Below are 19,834 nucleotides of genomic sequence, written 5' to 3' on the forward strand. Positions count from 1 at the left end.
GATTGTGAGGGCCCGACTTGCACAGCACCAGGCTGTGTCCAGAGCAGTGAATTCACCATGACAGCCGGGGCCGCAGTAACTGAGAAGTGCACAAATAATTTTGCAGAGTAAATGAATTTATCAGCAGGGCTGTAACACCCTCCGAGCTGCAGTTTGAAGGCTCGGTCAGTAGTCATCGAGCTCTGCTCTGGAAGCGCTGTCTGCACCCACAGCGACAGCAGAGGTAACCCTTACCCTGTAGGCCCTCTCGCTGATGGCCTTGGTGTTGGCCTCCATCCACTTCCCAGGAACTCCAGCAACCACTTCACGGTAGTTCACGTAGTAGCCGGTAATTTCGATCCCACCAGTGAATTTAGGTTGTTTCCATCCCAACACCATGGAGTCCCGAACGCTCTCAAGCACCATGATGTCATAAGGTGGAGAAGGAGCGGCTGTTTCAACGAGAATAACAGGTGAGTAGGAGGGGACATTCCGCTGGGCAGACTGGCTTCACTCACCGCGTGCAGGCGGCCCCCATCCGGCATCTCCTAGTTAGGACAATGTGGTCAAGGGAAGTTTCTGGAGCTGGAGGAGGAAATGCAGGATAAAAGCTCCATAAAGTGAATGAAGCAGAGCAAACGGCGTGGGAATAAGCGGTCAGGATCATCTGGTTTCCAAGACAAGCTGACACACAGTGAGAGAACGTGTTGCAGTGAAGCTCTGATGCAAGTGATCAGGACTCGCTGCAAAACTGTGACAAATGAGGAACTAAGACTAACGCTACGGGAGCAGCAAAGGAGTTGGAGATGCAATGATTTGTTTTCTTCTGCTAAAGCAACCCCTTCTTCACACGTGCGCTATTCGCTGCAGTTCCTTTCTCCAGCAGGCCCACACCCCGCCCGTCCGGGAACAGGCTGCGTCTGCTCAGTCGCTTGTAAATGGATGCGCTGTGCAGACGTTATCATTGCACCTGTCATGGGACCTTACCTTAACGGAGGAAGGGTGACCGTAGGCGCCGCAGACTGACCCGAACGGGAACGTGTCTGTTACTGGAACTTACAGTGAAAAACCGGTGGCAGAATCCTCTTAATTATTTGTTTTTAACACTACAGAAATCATTAACTTCATCAACTTCCATGTTCTTACAAAGCCTTTTCCTGACTGAGAGGGGAAGTGCTGCCCACACCCAGTACGTCATGCGCCGGAAAAGAGCCCTGCTCGTCGCCCTGAGCCCTGCCTTTGATGGAAACCCTACTCCAGCTACCTTTGCTTTTCTCCAGAAGGTTTTACGTCACTGCCTCTGCTTGGGTTTCCGTTCAACGCTTGGCACACGCCTTCGGACCCTCACTTCAGAGCCCGGGGAGGAACTCACTTCACCGAAGGCACCAGGACTTCAATGAAATTCAAGCCCCATGTTTCTCAGGCACAAAGAGCAACAACCCAAACCCTGGTTTTGTGCGTGTGCCTTCAGCTCGATAGCTCCCCTCACTACACACCGCTGTCAGTTGGAGACGCACCACCACAGCGCTGTGGCTCAGGGGGTAAGCTGCAGCTTAGGTGTAAATCCACAGAGGATCTCCGTGCATCCTGACACAACACAGATTTTCATGCTTATGAGCATAATCAGATTGTGTTTCCTTCGCACGTACCCAGCCCCGAGGCTGGGTAACAAGCGGGCTAACAAAGTGCTGAAGAGATTTAGAAATAGTGCAGTGTTGCCAATACATTAACGTGTGGTCAAAGCAGCTGTTAAACCAGTAAAGGGACTTCTGCGTTTCACTGGTGGTCGGCAGCCACCATACCAAGTGCTCTCCGATCCCATGGCATGCCTAACGATCTTAACGGAGAGTCGAGCTCGTAAATTCACTGGTCTGACGGAAGGTGCAGCACTGGAGAGCACGCCCACTCGTGGCTCGGATGGGCAGAGGCTACAGCCCTCTGAACTGGAGGGATGGACCCAAGCAGTGAAATCTATCTCCTTGACCAACTCTCACCTGCGTCTTTCTTCTCTGTCACTCTGTCCCATCGAGACTTACTTGCCTGCTCAACAGCAACGCTTTCAGTTGCCGATGGGAGAGCGTCCTTAACCACTGCTGTTCCGCCACGCTGTCCGGTGCTGCCCAGTTTGTCAGGGCTGTGGGGCAGCGTGTCTCTACTGGCTTTAGCATTGCATTCTAGCCAAGCGCCTGTGTCGCAGGCAGGCTGGGAGGGCCCATGCATGCCTCCCCAGCCGGCAGTGCGGGCAGTTAGTCCAGCAGCGTTACCACCCAGCTCAGGACACACACCGGAGAGCAGTCCTCCCCCTACAACAGCCAGAAAACAGCAGAGACGTTTCCAATTAGAACACGTTCTTTCCTCTTCTTTTAGTTGACAAACGCGAACAGCAAACACAGCACAGCCGGAGCAGGACAAACCGCAGCGTTTACACAAATACGTGACGGGTGAAGTCAGCAAAATCAGAACTGCGCAGCACACCTCTCAACCCACGCACAGGCAGCGCCCTGTCAGTAGTGCCTGCCTTTCAGAGCAGAGCAGCTGTGGGAAGTTAGCAGTAATCTTCATTTGCTACAGTTATTTTAGCATTAGATCTTCCAAGCCACGTTTCTGATCCTTTCTCGATGATCTCAGGCGATGGCCCTCAGCCACGTCTCTGCTCTGAGGCTGTGAGGTGTGCAGTTTCGATACAAGCGAGATCGAGGGTGGTGCAGACACACGGTTGACTCCAGCCCAGCGATCTCATTAGTCTTCAGAGATTAGTTCAGGTCGTGGCAAACAGAAATAATTCATCGACAAACAGAGAACGCGCAGGCTTACAGAAGGCTACAGCAGAGGCGTTGCATGGATTATCAGGTTTAGGTACGGCAAGAGATGTCTCAGGAGCTGAGTGTATATGGGCTGTGTGCGTTAGAGGTGACAAATACCCCAGCAGGGAGGCAGAATGCCGCTCCGTTTGCAGCATCCCTGAGGAGTGAGCTTGGCAGTGCTCTGACAGTGAACACCTGGAGAGGGCTGGACGTGAAGGTGAGTGCACGCACTGTGGAACTAGGGCTGTGAGACCATACATCACCACGTGTGGACAGCATTGCAAAGCATAACAACAAGTTACAAATAGCTGCTGAAAACATCCTCACTTCATTGGAAAATATGAATGAGGTTGAGAAGAGCACTGGAAGAGAGCTTACCAATGGCTGCTTGCACTTCTATGGGCTCCGAGTCCTGAGAAAACTCACTGAGCCCGGCGGCATTGACAGCACGGACCCTGAAAATGTACTTCTCTCCATTGATGAGCCCGTGGCAGATGAATCTAAAACAGAGCAGCGAAGGAACACTCAGACAGGGTTAGGGAGAAAATAAAGCTCTTACGGGGGAAAAGAATGCGGTTCTTCCGTAAAATTTGTGCTGGTTTCTGAAAACTGAGGATACACCATGACCCCAAGTCGCTTAAGTGGAGGTCAGGGAATGCAGGATGATCTGAGCCCCTCATTCACACCATGAAGGTCATGTCTACACCCACACCTCTTCAGACACACCGCTCACCAACACCCCTTCCTTCTTAAGGCTACACAAGTCTCCCTGCTACCAGAGGGTCCACCTCACTGCTGTGGTTGTGTAACACCTGACCTTCCTAATGGAAACACCGGAAATCTGTGGCGACAGATCAACATGTGCTCGCGGGGTATCCTCATGACATGCTGCTGGAGGACATCCTCCTCTCAAGATCTGCAGTTACTCCTCTAGTTACATCCGTACTCAGACCAACCCAAATCCCACACATCTTGCAAAGTTCTAAAACTTCACTGTTTTTTCTGACTAGAGACTGAGCTTCATTTTGGGAAGAAATGTGAGTTTATACCAAACATTAAAGCACGTTCATTAATATCGTGATAATTGCAAGTGGAAGAGCAGTTAGAAAGCAATAGTGTGATAGAGTCCACACGTCCTCCTGACCTCCGGGATACACAGCCCAGAAATGGTTACAGCACTCCTCCAAACCAAAGGGCTGCGCTTCCAAACATCGTGCAGTTTCGTTTCCCACATTTGTAACCCCAGCCACTCCTCGCTGCGCTGCTTCTTGTCACAGCGGCAGCTTGGGCAGTTGCTAGAACTAGCGAGCTGCTTCTCTGCCCTTCACTAGCCATGTCCACGGTTCCTCCCCCTTCACTAATTGTTTCTGATATGAGGTTGATTATAAATTCCCTTTGGAGCAGACTCACGGTTTGAAATACGTTTTTACTACCTCTTCCGCAAGAGTGACCCCAGCCTGCTGGCTCCCCCAGCGCGATGAACGCTGCCTCCACTAGCGGCTGGAAAGCACGCGCCTCCAGCGCAGCACCAGCTGGTGACCATAACTGCCATGCTCAGAATCCCTCACCTCGTGCCTTTCACTGGGTTGTTGTTGCAGGGTTCCCAATGACCAGATCCGACCACGCTGGACTCGATGTAGTACCCAACCAGCTCCTTGGCATCAGGGGGCTCTGTCCAAGTGACGACAACAGAGGTGTCTGTGTTCCTAGTTGGCATAACACGGCCAGGAGCTTTGGGAATATCTGTGCGAGAGAAACAGAGACCAAGTAGTGCCCAGTCCGTCAAAACTGACCAATAAAATAAAGATGACATCCTGTTCTTAGTTATATCAGCACGACTAACACAGATTTAACCTTCAAAAACCTCCTCTGATTTAACTTACGTAACCTGGCACTGCGGGACTGGATCATTAGGTTCAAGCCCTTGGTGGTGAGGTTCCTCACTCCTCCATTGCCTTCAGGGCATTTCCTTCAAATCAGAGTTAGTTTATTCCTTTGTGCTTAACATCTGGACCAGAGATGTGCTTTGGAGCTTCGGAAAAGGGAAAGTGGTTTGAGTGCCCACTGAAGAGTCTGTGCAGCCCACAGAAAGCCACAGACCAGTGGCCGTGTCAAGGAGCAAAATGCATTGGCAGTGTGTTCGAGAAGAGCTGTTTTACTCTTCTTTAAGAAGAACACAGCTCACACGTGCACCAAACTGCTCCTAGAGCTCAACCAGTGCAGAGCGAACAGAGACCATCTGGGAACTGGACTGAAATCTGCACTGCTGTTTGGAAACAAATGGCTAACGTGGGAGTAGCCACTGACGCTTTCCTGGGGTGAACAGCCTGGCTTCTCTGCCAGTGGAAATAGTCCTTGCATTCCTGTAAGTATTAAATTCTTCACTTCTGTTTAATTTGGCAAACGAGGAAGGTTAAACTCTGCTGATGTCTGGGCTTATTTTCAATAAAGCCTCTAAGTAAAACAAAACAGTTTTGTACTTCCTTGAGTTTTCATTTTCTTTCATTATTTGCAGCCTTTGCAATTCTTGGCATCGTCGTTTGCAGCTGAATTCCCTTGGTTTGCATCTGTCATTTGTCTGTACATTAAAGGTTCAACAACCCCAGCCAAAATTATTTTAGCTGAAGGGAATAAAGCACCGACTGCTTTTGAGAATTAAATTATTTACTGGGCAGCCATCTGTCTTCAGACAAAACAGTTACATCTGAAAATAAACTGCAAATACCCCTGGAGGCAATTGAACACCTAGGACCACACGCTCACCGAGCTTGTCGTCCACCACAGTGGCTTCAGTTGCTTCCGAAGGTTCACCGATCCCAGCCGAATTGCAGCAGCGAACTCGGAAGCAGTAGGATTTGCCTTCAGCCAAGTCAAACACTGCAAAGCGAGGAGACTTCACCGGGATCTCGGTGTTCACCCTTTGCCACTCCTCTGTGCCGGCAACGCACTGCAACCAAACGCAGAAAGCACTTCTGTTGGGAGCAGGAGCCCTGAGAGCCGAGGGTCTGACAACCCGCACCCCCGAACATGTCTGCTACAGAGAACGGGGAGTCACAGCCCTTTGGGGGCCTTCCCACGGAATGAGCGGATTTCAGATGTCCACTCCTCCAGAAATGGTACATAAGAGCCTCATGGCTTCAATGTCTCAAAGCTAAGCTCCTCTCCACTGCAAGGAAGTGACGTTATTCTGAGCTGCACCCAGTTCTGGACCTCTTTCAAAGTCAGTTCTGCAGACACTCGACATCACCCGCAGAACAGAACTCCAACATCGCCACAGTGCTTCTCAACATTGTGTCACTTGTCATGTTTGTGAGGTGGCTTCCAAAACGAACCACGATCTGACTTTCATTTCCCAGAAAGGAATTAACATGTGCAATTAATTTGTAAATGGCTTTTACCTCTGTGGCTAGAAGATCTACAGACCATGAGTGCTTATACCATCACTACTAGCGACTGATTTTTGCCTTTTTCAAGTAATGGTTCTGGTTTCGGGGGATTTCTATTTCTATTTCTCAGGAGAACGTTACCTGACCAGGTGACATTATGCTCAACACACAGGAGGTTATTAAAAACCTTTCTTACGTGCAAGCTCAGAATTCATATGTTCATCCTCTTGAAGTCTGTTGCTAAGTGAAACTCAGTTATTTAGACCAGATTTTGTAAGAGAGATGAAAAACGCATAATGGGAAGATATTTATGACTCCCTTGATGACACCTCTAGACTGACAGGGAAGAGGACTGATAAAAGTTTGTGAGCCTTGAGGTGCAAGTAAAAAGGGTGATGGCGTGAAGCAGCCAAGCAAAAACATCTCAGAAAAGCAGGACACTGAAATTAAAACTGGTTCTGTTCTAGAAAAGAAATTTTATTGTATTTGTTGAGTTGGCAAAGCAAATGGAAAGTTATCGTGGAGGATAAAAATGCCAAGGCAGCTGGAGAAGAAAGTGTGATGCCAAGAAGCTCTTGCAGAATGTCTCCATCCAAAATGTTACCCACCGTCCCACCAGACAGGCTTCACAGATACACATTTGGTTTCATATAAGTATCTATGAGATATGTATATATGAACGTGAGTCTGCTCTGTGGCTTCTCGTTACAGAGGGAGTTTGTCAGCCTGTCTGCTCCCGGGTAGGTCAAGGACACAACTCATAAAAGGGTGTTACAGTGTGTGACACATCCTGCCTCTCCTATTCCCCACCTTTCCTCCCAGTGTACGTTAATCTACAGCAACAGTTATCTTGATGAAGTTCTAGTCCAGGCCTGAGTTTGAAAGCCTCGGGTGGAAATGGAAGTTAACTGGAAGGCCAGAAGAGATGGCAAGACAAATGTCAAAGATTGCCACAACACGAACCTGCTTTAGTCCAATTTTACCTTTTCCACAAAGTACATGATGCCCTCGTGGCCCCGCTGCCCAGGAGGTTTCCAGCTAAGCACAACATAGTTCTTGGTGGCTTCAATAACTTGGAGGTCTGTAGGTGGACCAGGAACAACACCCTCTGAAGACCAGGAGAGAAGAACAGGGAAGGGAATTGGGATCTAATTCCGTCATATTTGTATCCATTGCTGCCATAATTAAAATACAGAAGGAGTATTAACATACCTCGCTATTTTTTTAAAACATAAAAGCTCTTCTAAGTATTGGTTCTAAATGTCCTTCTTTTATCTCTAAGCATGTTTATTTGTTAGGTCCTGAGTAAGGAAACCTCACCTCAACAACCAAGCTGTGAGTTATTCACGGCTGAGTGACACTCAGAACAACGCACTCTGGGCACGCGCCAAAGTCCAGTGAACCCGCGGGGAGTTCTCTACTGACTCAGCCACCTTCCCGTGACACTGCTGTGGGCAAAAGGGCTGTGTTTACCTGCAGGTTCCTCCTCAGTGACAATAATCTGTCCGGTCCAGGGAGCAGAAGGGTGACCTGAAACAGATGTCAGAGGTATCTTGGAAATGGAAAACTTCAGGAACTTTTGTAATGAGGAGAAAACCAACATTAACCTTTGCAAGATCGGTGTGAGCCCCATTTTTGGTTACTGCTGCGACTGTCGCTGGTGTAGCAAGCGAGTGGCCCAAGCTAGCTGCAGGCTCACCAGCTTGCCTAGTGAGAGCAGCTCAGCAATCAACAGAGCTCGAAACCTGAATCCACGGAAACACGGATTGCTCCCTGAAATGTCACTGGAGTCACCCAGGTGACAAGCAGAGGGGTCATTGCTTTCAGGGAGTTCACCTCAGCTTGTATTTCCCATACTGTGTTCACGCGGTTCAACAGCTCAGCCATTACCGAACAGCCAGACCCTGCAGGCTGCTCTGGGTCTCTTCTTAGCCGCTGTCCCTCACTTTACAGCCCTCCAATCAGTCACACAGAGCAACAGCTCAGCCTCACTCGGCACATCCACTGCAGTCACCACTCAGCTGTCACCTGGGGCAAGGCACCCTCGGAGGTGACTTCTGCAAACACTGTTCTCCACCTCCACCGGCTACATCTCCCACTGGCTGATCAGTCAGGAGATGGGAGCAGAGAGGGAGCAGGCGGGGAGAAAAGAGGATCCTGAGGGATGACAGGGGGAGATATAATGGGAATAGGCCACCAAGACCAGACCGCCTCTCCAGAGACAGCTTCCCACCAAGACGCCTCCCCCAGACTTCAGGTCCCACGTGTCTCTGAGCACAGTGTCTCCTGGCAGTGCCAAACCTCTGGCCTTTGGTTTTTATTTTGGAGGTGAACCTTGATCAGGTCCTTCCAGGAGCGAGGGAGCCCTGTGGCTTTGCACACCCCAGCCCTCGCACCACACCATCTGAAACAGCAAACTTCAGAAACGAGCAGAAATGGCTGGATTTTAGGCATATGTTTTTTTGGCAAATAGGTGAAGAGGTGGATTTGGAAGCAAAACGCCTGAGACGTTGCCAGGCCACAGGAGAAGCATCCTTGACTTGTAAAACGTTCATGGCTGGCCAAGCCATCCCAGCACAGAGCACTGCGCACCCACAGCACTGAGCACCCAGAGCACTACGCACCCAGAGCACTGCACACCCAGAGCCTGGCAGGATTTACCTCCCCTTGGCAAAGCTGGCTCCGAAGAGGATTTTGCTTTTGCCTTGCTCCCTCTAGTGGGATCTCGAAGGCTTACGAGTAGACAGTCATCTTTTTTTTCTTTTTAAATGAGTTATGACTCCTCAACCCCCTCGGCAACCTGCAAAGAGCACATCTTACTTCTGAGCCTGGCTCTGTCGGCAGGGTCCAGGGCGGCCACCGGCTCGGACACGCGGGACGGCAGGCTGATGCCAGCTCTGTTCACAGCGCGGACACGGAAGATGTAGGAGCGCCCTTCGATCAGGCCCGTGACAGGAAAACGAGCGAACTTCACCGGAGTCTCATTGCACTGGGTCCAGTGGGTGGTGCCAACCTCACACCTGAAAGGGACAGACAGCAAAAACTGGGCTGGGAAGGGAAAAACCCAAACTGGGGGCACCTGCCCCTCTTTACAGTGTGGCCATCTGCTCGTGTTCACCCGCTGCTCCGCTCCAGTGTCCTCCACTGCGGTACGCACTGGGGACACCAAAGCAGCTCCACCAGAGGGTTGGGGCTGAGGCACCATCCGGGCAGGCACTAAATCCCTCGCAGCTGCACCCCTCCTGCCCTGACTGAGGAGCCCGCTTCGCTGTGTGACCCTCCCGAGCATGTGAAGGGAGCCTTGGCTTTGGCACGCTTGGGGGGTCAGGAAAGCCAGCTATCTTCTGCAGTTGCTGGAAGGCGACCAGTTCATCTTTCACATCCCATGCTCTACCACACAGCCCACAAAACGATGGGCTTCGTGGGGTGAGGACACTCTGTGGTGAGTTCCGTGGCCGACCCAGCACACAGATGGCTATGAATGGGGTTAAGGTTGGGCATCATCTGGACCTGCTTCAAACACCGCTGGGGCTGCCCAGGGAGCCTGCGCTGCAGCCACCGCCGTGACAAAAACCAGTGGGGTGGTGCTGCCACCGCGAAGCCTCGCACCTGGCGGGAGGCTGGTTTCTGGCAGAAGAAAGAGAGAACCAGCAACAGGGATGGACCCCAGAGGCCAGGAGGAGCCTGTGGGAATGGCCTCCCAGTATCCAGCAACATGAACTAGCAGCTCAGGAAACCCTGGAACCCCTCTGCTATGACAGAACCCCTCTGCTGGGAGGAGAGGGCAGAGAGCTGGGGGGGTTCAGCCTGCAGCAGAGGAGGCTGCGGGGAGACCTGAGTGCAGCCTGTCAGTGCTGCAAGGGGCTGTGCGAGAGCTGGGGAGGGGCTGTTGAGCAGGGGCTGTGGGGACAGGACAAGGGCTGGTGGTTCCACTGCCAGAGGGAGAGTCAGAGCAGAGAGAAGGGAGAGATTGTTGGTGCTGAGGGTGGGCAGAGCCTGGCGCAGGCTGCCCCCAGAGGTGGGAGCAGCCCCATCGCTGGCCCCATGGCAGGTCAGGTTGGCCCTTGGGGCTCTGAGCCCCCTGCTCTGGGTGCAGATGTCCCTGCTCCCTGCAGGGGTTGGACTGGGTGACCTTAAAAGGTCCCTTCAACCCAAACCAGTCTGAGATTCTACGGAAGATGTTTTACTGCTGACAAGGTATCTGCCAGGGCAAACGTTACGGTGGTACCCAGCGTTCTTGGCACTCACAAGCATCTCTCTTCTGGGAAATGCTCCCATCTCCCTGGGGAGAAGGATGCCTGACCTTTGCCTCAAGCATTAGCATGGACTGGTCCAGCTGCCTTGGGCAACCTGCTTGCTCTACAAGGCACATAGGGGCTACCCTGGTTGAACATTTGGGTGCCTAAATGCCTGTGGTGGGGTCGAATACTGGAGAGCAGTGGCACAGCTTTGAATTCAGGAGCAAGTGTAGAACAAAGGAGGTGAAGACAAGAGAAAAAGCCAAACACCATTTCTCTTGCAGTTATTCTCATTGCTAACAGCTCTCAACAGTCTTGTTGTAAAAAGGGAGAGTATTTTTCAGAGTCTGGTCCCGTGTTTGGTTTAGGACCTTTGAACGGATGTTGAAGAGCTGCAGCTTAGACCCAGCACAGCACCGTTACAGCAGCAACCAACGCTCGTGAGTTACCAAACCAGTAAAGTGTATCGGAACGGAACGTCCAGGTGTCAGATCTGTTCACAAGGCCATGCCCTCTTTAACACATCTGCAATTTATGTATATACAATGGCTTTACACAGGGCCATCTTTATTTCACATGTGTATCTATATAAATCAGATGTTTCGGCTGTTTTTACGTGCATCTGAACGAGCCCACAGGAGCTCCCCAGGATGGATGGTGTGATCTGTTTCAGGTTAGCAACCCGGGAGACCACTGGAAGTCTCTAATTACTGACTGAATTTCTTCAGTCCCAAGTTCCTGGAAAGCCACCACTGTGTGACACATTCACTTTTCACATCGTTAAACATTATTTCCAATTCTTACTGTTGCAGAGGAACACACATAAGCATGGCTGCATGGAGCTTGTGAGTCTAAGAGCTTGGAAAACAACGGCATGTGGAAGAAGTCTTATCTCAAGCTTTTCACCGTGCTTTTAGGTTTTTGAGTTAGGAGCAGCAGTGAGAGCTCTCCAGCCCGGCACACTCACTGACCTGTCAATGAAGTACCCGACGATGGGGTTTCCTCCGTCGACAGCGGGCTGCTTCCAGGAGACAATGACATAATCCTTGTTGGCATCTAAGCACTGCACATCCAGCGGTGCGCCCGGGGCGCCGGGGAACTCGGCATCGGCATCTGCGAGGGTGGAGACACACAGTTCCAAACGTGAACCCCAGGTCTTTCACAATTATTAATCTTTAAAGACCAAGCTTTGCTCCTACTGAGCCAAAAAAAAAAAGTTCTACTACTGGCTTCAGAAATGGTTTTTATATCGCTGGTGGTTTCCTAGGTTTTGGGTTTCTCTTTGCCATGTTTACAAACACGTATTACGCTACAGCCGAACTGGGCAGACTGTATATCTACCTGCTCTTCTGCCTAGGAGAAGAGGCTGATGTCTTGCCTTACAGCCAAGCAATAGCTCAGTCGAAAGAATCTACCCACTGGATATACGACCCTGAATTAAATACCTATCTCCACACATAGCCCTTTGCTGTTTGGTTGTGGTGAGCTAGGAACTGCAGGGGTATGAAACCCTTCTGAAATGTAATTACATGACACATCCGTTATCGTTGTGGAATATAACCCTCACAAGGCTGAGCACAGCGTTCCTTTCAGGTGCTTATCACAAATCTGGGACTGCTGGTGTCAGAGGGCCTGAACTCCAGCCTCAGCTTCTGGATAAATCTTATCTACAGCTTCAAAAACCAGAGCAGAGCGCTGGGCCCTGGGGAACTCCACTGCTTACACAGCCAGAGCCTGCTGTGAGAGACGGGGTGGTTTTCATGCAGAGAAAAATAACCTCTGCAGGAAGATGGTGTGGAAGACTTCCACAGGAGAGAGGTTTCTCTGCAGAATAACACCCATTTGTACAACTGCACGCAGCATTTTCCAAGCCTTGTTGTGAGCTGCTCCAGAAGAAGAGCTGACGTGGACAAGAGACGCACAGGCCTGAAGAAAAGGTGTTTTGCTAATGAGTATTATTCACACACCCCATCTGAACCCCAGACTGCTCAAAAAGGGCATTACAGGACTTGGTGTTACAATATACAGTCATCCCTATTTTTCAGCTTTCGACTTGCAGAAAAAGAAAATGCCTTACAAGAGAACTTAACAGGCTTAATTAAGTAAAACAATAGTCCTCAGAAAAGAAAGCATTCTTCACACTGGCTAGCCAAGGCATTGCTGGAAGCTGTAAGGGCAACAAGGGTGATCATTCATTTATCTGGCAGCAGAGCTCAAAGCAAAGCAAGAGAGACAAATCCTGCGCCTTGTCCTAGACGCTCATGGCAGCAGACGCTTACTCCAGGGGATGAAAACATCTGCTGCTGTCCTGTTCTCCGAGCAGGCTCACAGGGCTCTGCCGGGCTTGGCAGTACGGTGCCCTTCTGGGCACGGCCTCAGAGCCCAGAATTTCCAGAGCCTTCTGCACCAGCACTGCACGCTGCAGCTGCTTTGAGCAGCTGGGACAGATGTGGACGCAGCACCCGACCCCATTGACGTGGCTCCTTTTAATGAAATATTTCTCTGAGAGAAATTCAAGGAAGTTTCTCATGGAACAAGCAAATGACATCCAGAGAAATTACATTTTAATTCCCCACTTTGCAGCTTTACTCTAGAGAATCCTCAATCAGCTGAGATTGGAGGCAGCACCAGAGATGGCCTGGTCCAGCCCCCAGCTCAAAGCACTGGCACCAAAGCACGAGAGAAGCATTCAGTTTTTCCAGAGACAACAACTGGCAGCTCTAGTGCTAGAATCTGTTAATAGAAAATAATTATTCTCTTTTTACTGGGGAAAAAAAAAGCACCTCACATGTCTGTGACAGCTTGTGCCAGCATGTCATCCCCATTTCAGGAGCGCGTTCGTTCCCAAGACAGTGTCCTACCTCGCACAAAGACGTAATTGCTGTACTCCTCGTAGTAGTCGCCCATCACCACTCGCAGCGTGTAGAGACCTTCATCTTCCTTGTTGGCATGAGGCAGAGTTAACGATGCTCGCTCCCCGCTCCAGTGCATCTGGACCCATTTGGATGGTGTAATAAGGACACCTAGAAATTAGAGCATTGCGCGGTGAGAACGAGCTGGATCTGCTGAGGAACCCATTCTGAATACGGGCAGTAGATTGGAACAGACTGGAAACACACAAGCCCATGCTTATTGTGCCACTTCCCGTCGTCAAACACCATCACAAACTACAGCTAATTCTGCTCTCCTGCCAATTTCGTCTTCGTTTTCCAAGCGCATCTTCAGAAAGCAACAGCTTTTTATCAGCTGTTGCACAACGTGTTTGTGCAACTACTTCAGAAATGTCTTGGCCCATCAGTAGCCAGTAAAAGCTATGCGGGCTGTGCGGGTGGGCTGCAGAGCTGATCAAAGTGCTTCTAATTTAAACCTCTTTGAGAAAGAAGAAATCCCTAGAAGACATTTCCACACCGCTCTGTCAGTTTTCTAACTGCCTTTCCACTTCAAAATGCTGAATTTTGAAAAACTCCTAACCGAAAAAGAGAAAGTATTAGTGTGTGGAAATCTGCGAGAGCGATGGACCAAATCGTAATGTTCACCTATGCTGAAAGGAGTGAAGATTTACAAGGAGGAAGTTTCTAGTTCTCCTCGTCACACATCCTCACCGTTTCTGTACCACTCGATGTCTGGCTGGAAGCGCTTGATGTCAGGATTGATGACGACTGTGCAGCCCAGGCTCATCGTCTCGCCTTCTCGCCCAAAGGCCACGTCAAACTTGTCGGTGAAGCTGATCTCGAACCTGGACGCAAAGCCGTGAGGGGTAACGCCAACTGGGTAAGGGGAGAAAAGAAAAGCTGCCTGTTGACTTTTTCTCTCCTTTTGTGAAAGGGGTGCGAGGTGCCCAGTGCTGATGAACCACCTCAGCTGGAGTTCAAGGGAGAAACAGGGGCAGTACGTCAGTCACCATCTGCAGTGGTAACGGCAGGGTTAGATAATCCACGCCCTTACTACCACTGGTTCTTTACTCGTACAACTCCAGTTTTACACCTAGTTCATTTTATCAGGAAGAGGCTCCTGCAGCATTTCCTTCCAGAATCCCAAGTGGCAATTTATCAGTTTACCATTAGGTTGGTTTTACAACTTAAAAATACTTCAGTTTATGACTAATGATCTGTTCAGGTCAAGCTGCTCTTTAGCTTACTCAGTTCTTCTCTTGCCCTCTTTCAACTCCTCGCTCCACCTCAGAGCGGTCGTGTGGCCACTCAGCCTTCATTTTTATGAAGCCTTTTGGGGGGGTGCTCTTCATACAAACTGAGCTTCCCGTTCCCCAGGCACTCAGGTAGCCCCTTTCTGTACCTGCTCCTGAACTCCTCTGGCGCTGCGTGACCCAAGCTGTGCTCCAGACAGAATATCCTCAGCGCCTCTCTCGTGCGCTGAACACACGTGCCACAGGGGCTTCCCTGTTCCTTCCGCAAACAGCTCGGCTGATGAAACCGAGGGTCACGGCTTCCTTTTCCACACCTGCCCGACACTGGCAGCGCTCAGTCTTCCTGTGATCAATGAATATATGCAGGTCGCCATCCTCCCTTCCCATATCCAAGTGATAAATCCTAAACTACACTGGGAATGTGTGGCCTTGCGTTTTGTAATGCGGCACCTGACCTTGTTTCTGTCATTGGTGTCATTTGGCGTCTAAATGCCAGCTCGCGTGCCTTTGCAGCACATCTCTGGCGCTGAGCTGCCACAGCAAAAGAAGAACCTGTGAGTCTCACCTGTCAGGGCTTCCACACACCAGCTCCCCATGGCACCTCACCCACTCAGCACACGTGGGTGGGTCACCCTAACATCAGGGAAGTATCTGTGCCGTGCTGTAAATCACTTCAAGAAGCGAGGTTCTCGGGTAAAACCAACCACAAGTTTCACCTTGATAAATCCCAATCACTCAAGCTGGGTTCTGGCTGTTTGATCTTTTCTCTGCCTTTTCGCAACGCGTGGAATCGCACAGCAGCAGCAGCAGACAAGAATAATTAAGCCAACCACTCGTCTTATGCCCATGCATCCTCTAGGTTTTTTTCCAGGCCATGTTTTAGCTATAGCAAAAGAAGCAGCGTCTCTCTTTGATGGATTCTGTTTTGCAGTGAGTGACAATATTAAAGACATTAAACAGAGCCGCAGACCCAGAAGGAAATGCTCTACGTGAGCTACCACCACCTGGAACTGCAGAGCTCGGGACCTTTGTAAACCAGGCCTGCTGCCTTTTTAAAAAACGTAAACGTTTACAGAATATTCTGTGTGGCCATTTGTCATGGTGTCACAGCTGTAAATGGACGTGTCAAACACGTATTGCAACTTACGGCCCAGAGGCATGGAAAGAGCTCCGGCATGCAAAAGACTGGCATCAAGTTCTCCTTTGTACCCTGGACGGAAAAAGAACAAGTGCAGTCACTGTCTCCGAGAGGTGAAGGCTCTCTGAGCCACAAGAACACAACTGGTAACGTGCATCTTGACAAAGATACCCGATGGAAATATTTTGCAAACCTACTCTTGACCACGAGGGAAGCGTAAGCCGAAATTTCTCCTTTAACGTTCATGGCAGAGGCCCGATACTGAGCGATGTCATCAAAATCGCATCTAAAATGACAGAAATGACCAGTCAGGACACCCTTTCCTCCTTGGCGCAGCCTCTCCTATGGCTTAGATTTCGCAGACCCTCAGAAATCTGGGTAAATTCTACAAAGAAGGAAAATCTCGGAAGACACACACTGGACTAATTGTAGGCATTACATTTTTCCCAATGTTAAAAATTCAATGTTTGACATAAATGTCTCCTTTCAGTTCTCCCTTACAGATTGGAAATGGAGAATACAGCAAGTAGCGGAAAGTGTCAGCTCATATTTCTCTCAGTTCTCTCTCATTTTCTGTCTCCTTTGGAGAGATCCCTAATAACATAGAAGCTTAGAAATCAGAGATACCATAAAATATCTCCAAAGGGCACCTACCAGTATCTAAACTGTCAAACCTAGGCTGTTGCCGTTGTCAGGGTAGGTGACTGGGTCTCACGTTGCAGTGCTTTGAGTGCCAAGCGGCTGCAGGCGTTTCCCGTCTGAGGTGAGTGCTGTTACAGACCTGGTGTGTAAGCGAGGACTCTCCCTTTCCTCCCTCACTCTGGTAAGAACCAGCAACTTGGCTACACTGGAAAAAGAGTTGACTAACTCACAGATTTTTACCCTGAACTAGATTTCTCTCATGTCTCTGTACTCACGCAGCAGACAAATGGAAAATGTAATCATGGATGTCCCACGTGTTTCTGCCTCAGCCATGAATAGAATAATAACGCAGATAAATGACTCGCTTGGGTAAGTCGTGCATCCTCTGCTGAGGAAAACCAGACCTGCCTCAGCGTTTAGGAGACACCATTCACCTCAGCTGTATAAACATGATAGCTTTTCCCCTCCCTTGAGATTCATTCACGTTTGCAGGTCTCAATCTAGAGCAACATTTCAGTTCAGCTATGGAGAAGTTGTCTGTATTTCCTTACGTGCTGATCTCCAGGGAGTGCAGCCCGTACCGACTTTCAATGATATACTTGCCAGGGGGAGTCTGTACATTGATGGGCACGTTGTTTTTGTACCTATGGAAAAGCAAAGAAACAAACAGAAGTGTGTAATTAGAGACTTTAAAAGGTCAAGTGCTTGATGTTTCAAACAGAACCTCGGTTTCCACATTTCTCCTAGATAAACTGTCCAGGTTCCTGGAAAGACATGCTGTGTGTTTGGAAGCTTAACCTCTCTCTCTTTCTCTCTGACCCACCCCAAATGATTTTTATTTCCTAATTGAAAGGAGGGAATAGTCTTAAACGGGATGAGAATTAGCTTATATTACTATGAACTTCATGCTACTGCTTGTAAAGGAACGGAGGAGTCACTGGAGCAAGACCTCGGAGCGCTGCGCATTGCAAACAGTGACGGTGCTGTAGCGTCCTCACCTGCCGGGGGTTGTGCAGTTGGTTTGGTTTGCGTAGCATGTCAGGCAGTTTAGAAAACAGAAGTATGCCGTCAGTTCCTAATGCTTTCCAGGGAAGATGAAACCCTGTGAAACAGGACTTGACTCCATCATCTCTTTAACTTTTCTCCGAAGGGCCGGATCCTGTCACCAGCAGCGAAGGCCTTTGGCAGCGTGCAGTGCTGTGCAGAAACAGCCTTTAACTGGGCTTAACCGAGTCACGCCATCAGCGAGAAGACTTTTGCTGCCTTTGTCTTTGTTGTCGCGTTAGTAAAACCCCATTGATTCAGTTTGCACTTATTTATATTCATCCGTGGAAAGAATAGGGCTCGTGTGCAGAAGGACCCCGTGTTATTTCTGGAAACGCAAGTGGCAGCACAGCCAAGTCATGAGCTAATGTTGGACTGCGACCTCCCGCTGTCATTATGCGCTGGGAGTTCATGCGTGCCGCTACCGGGCTCAAATGTCCTGGCTCTTCCACACGCTTTTTCCACGGCTGTCAGACAGCTGCACCGCACAGTAAGGGGAGCTGTAGGGGAGCTTCGTGATGCCTGGCCGTCCTTCAGGCAGGGCATGAAGAAGTCTTCACTGCTTACCCAGAGACCGGCTGTTAGGAACACAGACTGCCAGCCCGTTAGAGCTGCTGAACGCGAGCTGACAGATCCAGGGCAGCACTGTCCTGCCCCCCGCAGCAAAGGCACCTGCCAAAATGGCTGTGAGTGCCTTTACTCCGTGAGTAGCCCATGGTGACTGAAATCCCTTTGGAATTCAGATGTAGGGCAAAGTGATGTATTAGTTTCCACCCTCCACATTTAGCTCTTGGATGAAAGGCTGGTTCACAGCGAGAGCAACTCGTGCTGCCTCCTAGCAGCACTTTCTATCAAGCCCTGAGATTAAAGTTTTCCAGACCTAAATAAACACAGAACCCACTAAGCAATTCAAGTCGTAATTTGCAAATACGAGTACTACCTAACATCACGGCATAGTGGGTGTTTTCTGTGGTCTCTGTGGGGCTTATTCCTAGTTAACGCCTAACGCCGAGCACAGGCTTGTTCTTTGTTCATTTTATAAACACATACATACACTTTATATAGACACTCCAGAAGAATCTTCTAAATTAAACAATGAGCAGCAGATCTCATCTTATGTTTGAAAAAAGGTTATTATCTATTATCTTAACAACTTGATGGTGTCTGTGTAGCATGAAACGAGTAAGAAAGATCAGCTCAATACGTGGTGAGACAGCAAAGCTTCACCAGGCATTGTCCATTAAACCAAATTCTATTCCAGTCAGGGTGAACTTTAACCCAAGAGTCACAACAGACCCTGTGCTATGTCCAAGAGTGTGTTTTGGAGTTCTTACAGCAAAGGTTTAGTCCAAAGACCACTCGAGTGAACAGAAAGTTTCCAACAGACTCCAGAGCTTTCAGAAGGGTTGGAAGGTCCTGGATCTACCCGCAGGCTTTTGACTTCAGACGGTTATGATGTGTCTGCCACGAACCCCCTGCAGTTCCACGGAGGTTCAGCGCTGTCACGGCTCAGCAGCCGAGCTGCTGGCTCTTAACCGAGGCTCACTTTAACGGGACACAAATGGCATTTGCCCACTAAGCAGAAGAAACTGGAAAACATCATTTTAAGTAGAGCACTGGCGATATATTAAACGGCTATTTCTGCTTCATCAGCTGACAGAAAGAAGAGACTGGATGTCTCTGTGCAAACAGAACAGTCTACCTATTCCTATGGTTACACAAAGTATTATTTTGCCTTTCAGTATTTTGCTTCCTTTTTGTACAAGGGTCCCTGAAGGGTGTTTGACAGGCCCCTCTGTACCTGAGGGGTTTTACTGGACTTGCATCTTTCCAGAAAAAATACCACCTTCACTGAGCTGACTTCAGATGCAGGTGATGTGCCGACCTGCAGTGCTAGAGGTCCAGACTTACCACGTCACACGGGGTTCCGGCCAGCCAGCCACGGAGCAGTGGAATTTGACATTTTGCTTTTCCCAAACAGTGTGGGAACGAGGCTCGATTACAAACTCGGGAGCATGCAGAAGTTTATCTTGATTCAACTTTTTGTGGAACGCCTGAGTCTCTTCTAGCTGGAAAAGAAACACTGGATTAGAAACCCCAGCAGTTATTATGGCAGACTGGTAATACGCAGAAAGTGTGGGGTTTTAACAGCAGTTTAAAAATACACGATTTTTATCTAAAAATCCAGACAGACGTAATGTACTTATCTCACCTGGACACCAAAGTTTTCATCTTTCAAAGACAAAGTTTTCATCTTCAAGAATACCTAGATTTGATTTTACTGTTTGGGGTTTTTTTTCCTTAAAACTATTCTAAGGAAAATAATTTTCCGTGTTGAATTTTTTTTTTAATACAGTGTGAGAGGTAAAATATGAAACTCCGATGTCTTCTGTACTGTCTGCTCTAAAACAAGACTGTGTACACCTAGATCACCTCGGACAGCCCTTCCCGCTGACAGG

At 49.4% G+C, this 19,834-nt stretch overlaps 1 protein-coding gene across 1 annotated transcript in view; it reads right to left on the bottom strand.

The window, feature by feature from the left end:
• The window catches only part of MYOM1 (myomesin 1), a gene marked incomplete at its 3' end in the record, with an annotated part of 44,489 nt that overhangs the window by 17,079 nt on the left and 7,576 nt on the right, over window positions 1-19,834 (bottom strand). Inside the window, exons 4-17 of the mRNA XM_010132507.1 lie at window positions 19,287-19,444; window positions 16,883-16,975; window positions 15,887-15,975; window positions 15,699-15,761; window positions 14,010-14,174; window positions 13,269-13,430; window positions 11,379-11,520; window positions 8,990-9,189; window positions 7,643-7,699; window positions 7,153-7,277; window positions 5,547-5,730; window positions 4,352-4,526; window positions 3,162-3,283; window positions 235-431 (exon numbers count right to left, since the gene is read on the bottom strand). Coding sequence (XP_010130809.1) covers window positions 235-431; window positions 3,162-3,283; window positions 4,352-4,526; window positions 5,547-5,730; window positions 7,153-7,277; window positions 7,643-7,699; window positions 8,990-9,189; window positions 11,379-11,520; window positions 13,269-13,430; window positions 14,010-14,174; window positions 15,699-15,761; window positions 15,887-15,975; window positions 16,883-16,975; window positions 19,287-19,444 — 1,932 coding nt within the window. The remainder of the gene's footprint in view (window positions 1-234; window positions 432-3,161; window positions 3,284-4,351; window positions 4,527-5,546; window positions 5,731-7,152; window positions 7,278-7,642; window positions 7,700-8,989; window positions 9,190-11,378; window positions 11,521-13,268; window positions 13,431-14,009; window positions 14,175-15,698; window positions 15,762-15,886; window positions 15,976-16,882; window positions 16,976-19,286; window positions 19,445-19,834) is intronic.

Source organism: Buceros rhinoceros, unplaced genomic scaffold (genome assembly GCF_000710305.1).
Source record: "Buceros rhinoceros silvestris isolate BGI_N320 unplaced genomic scaffold, ASM71030v1 scaffold17873, whole genome shotgun sequence".
NCBI classification, from domain to species: domain Eukaryota; kingdom Metazoa; phylum Chordata; class Aves; order Bucerotiformes; family Bucerotidae; genus Buceros; species Buceros rhinoceros.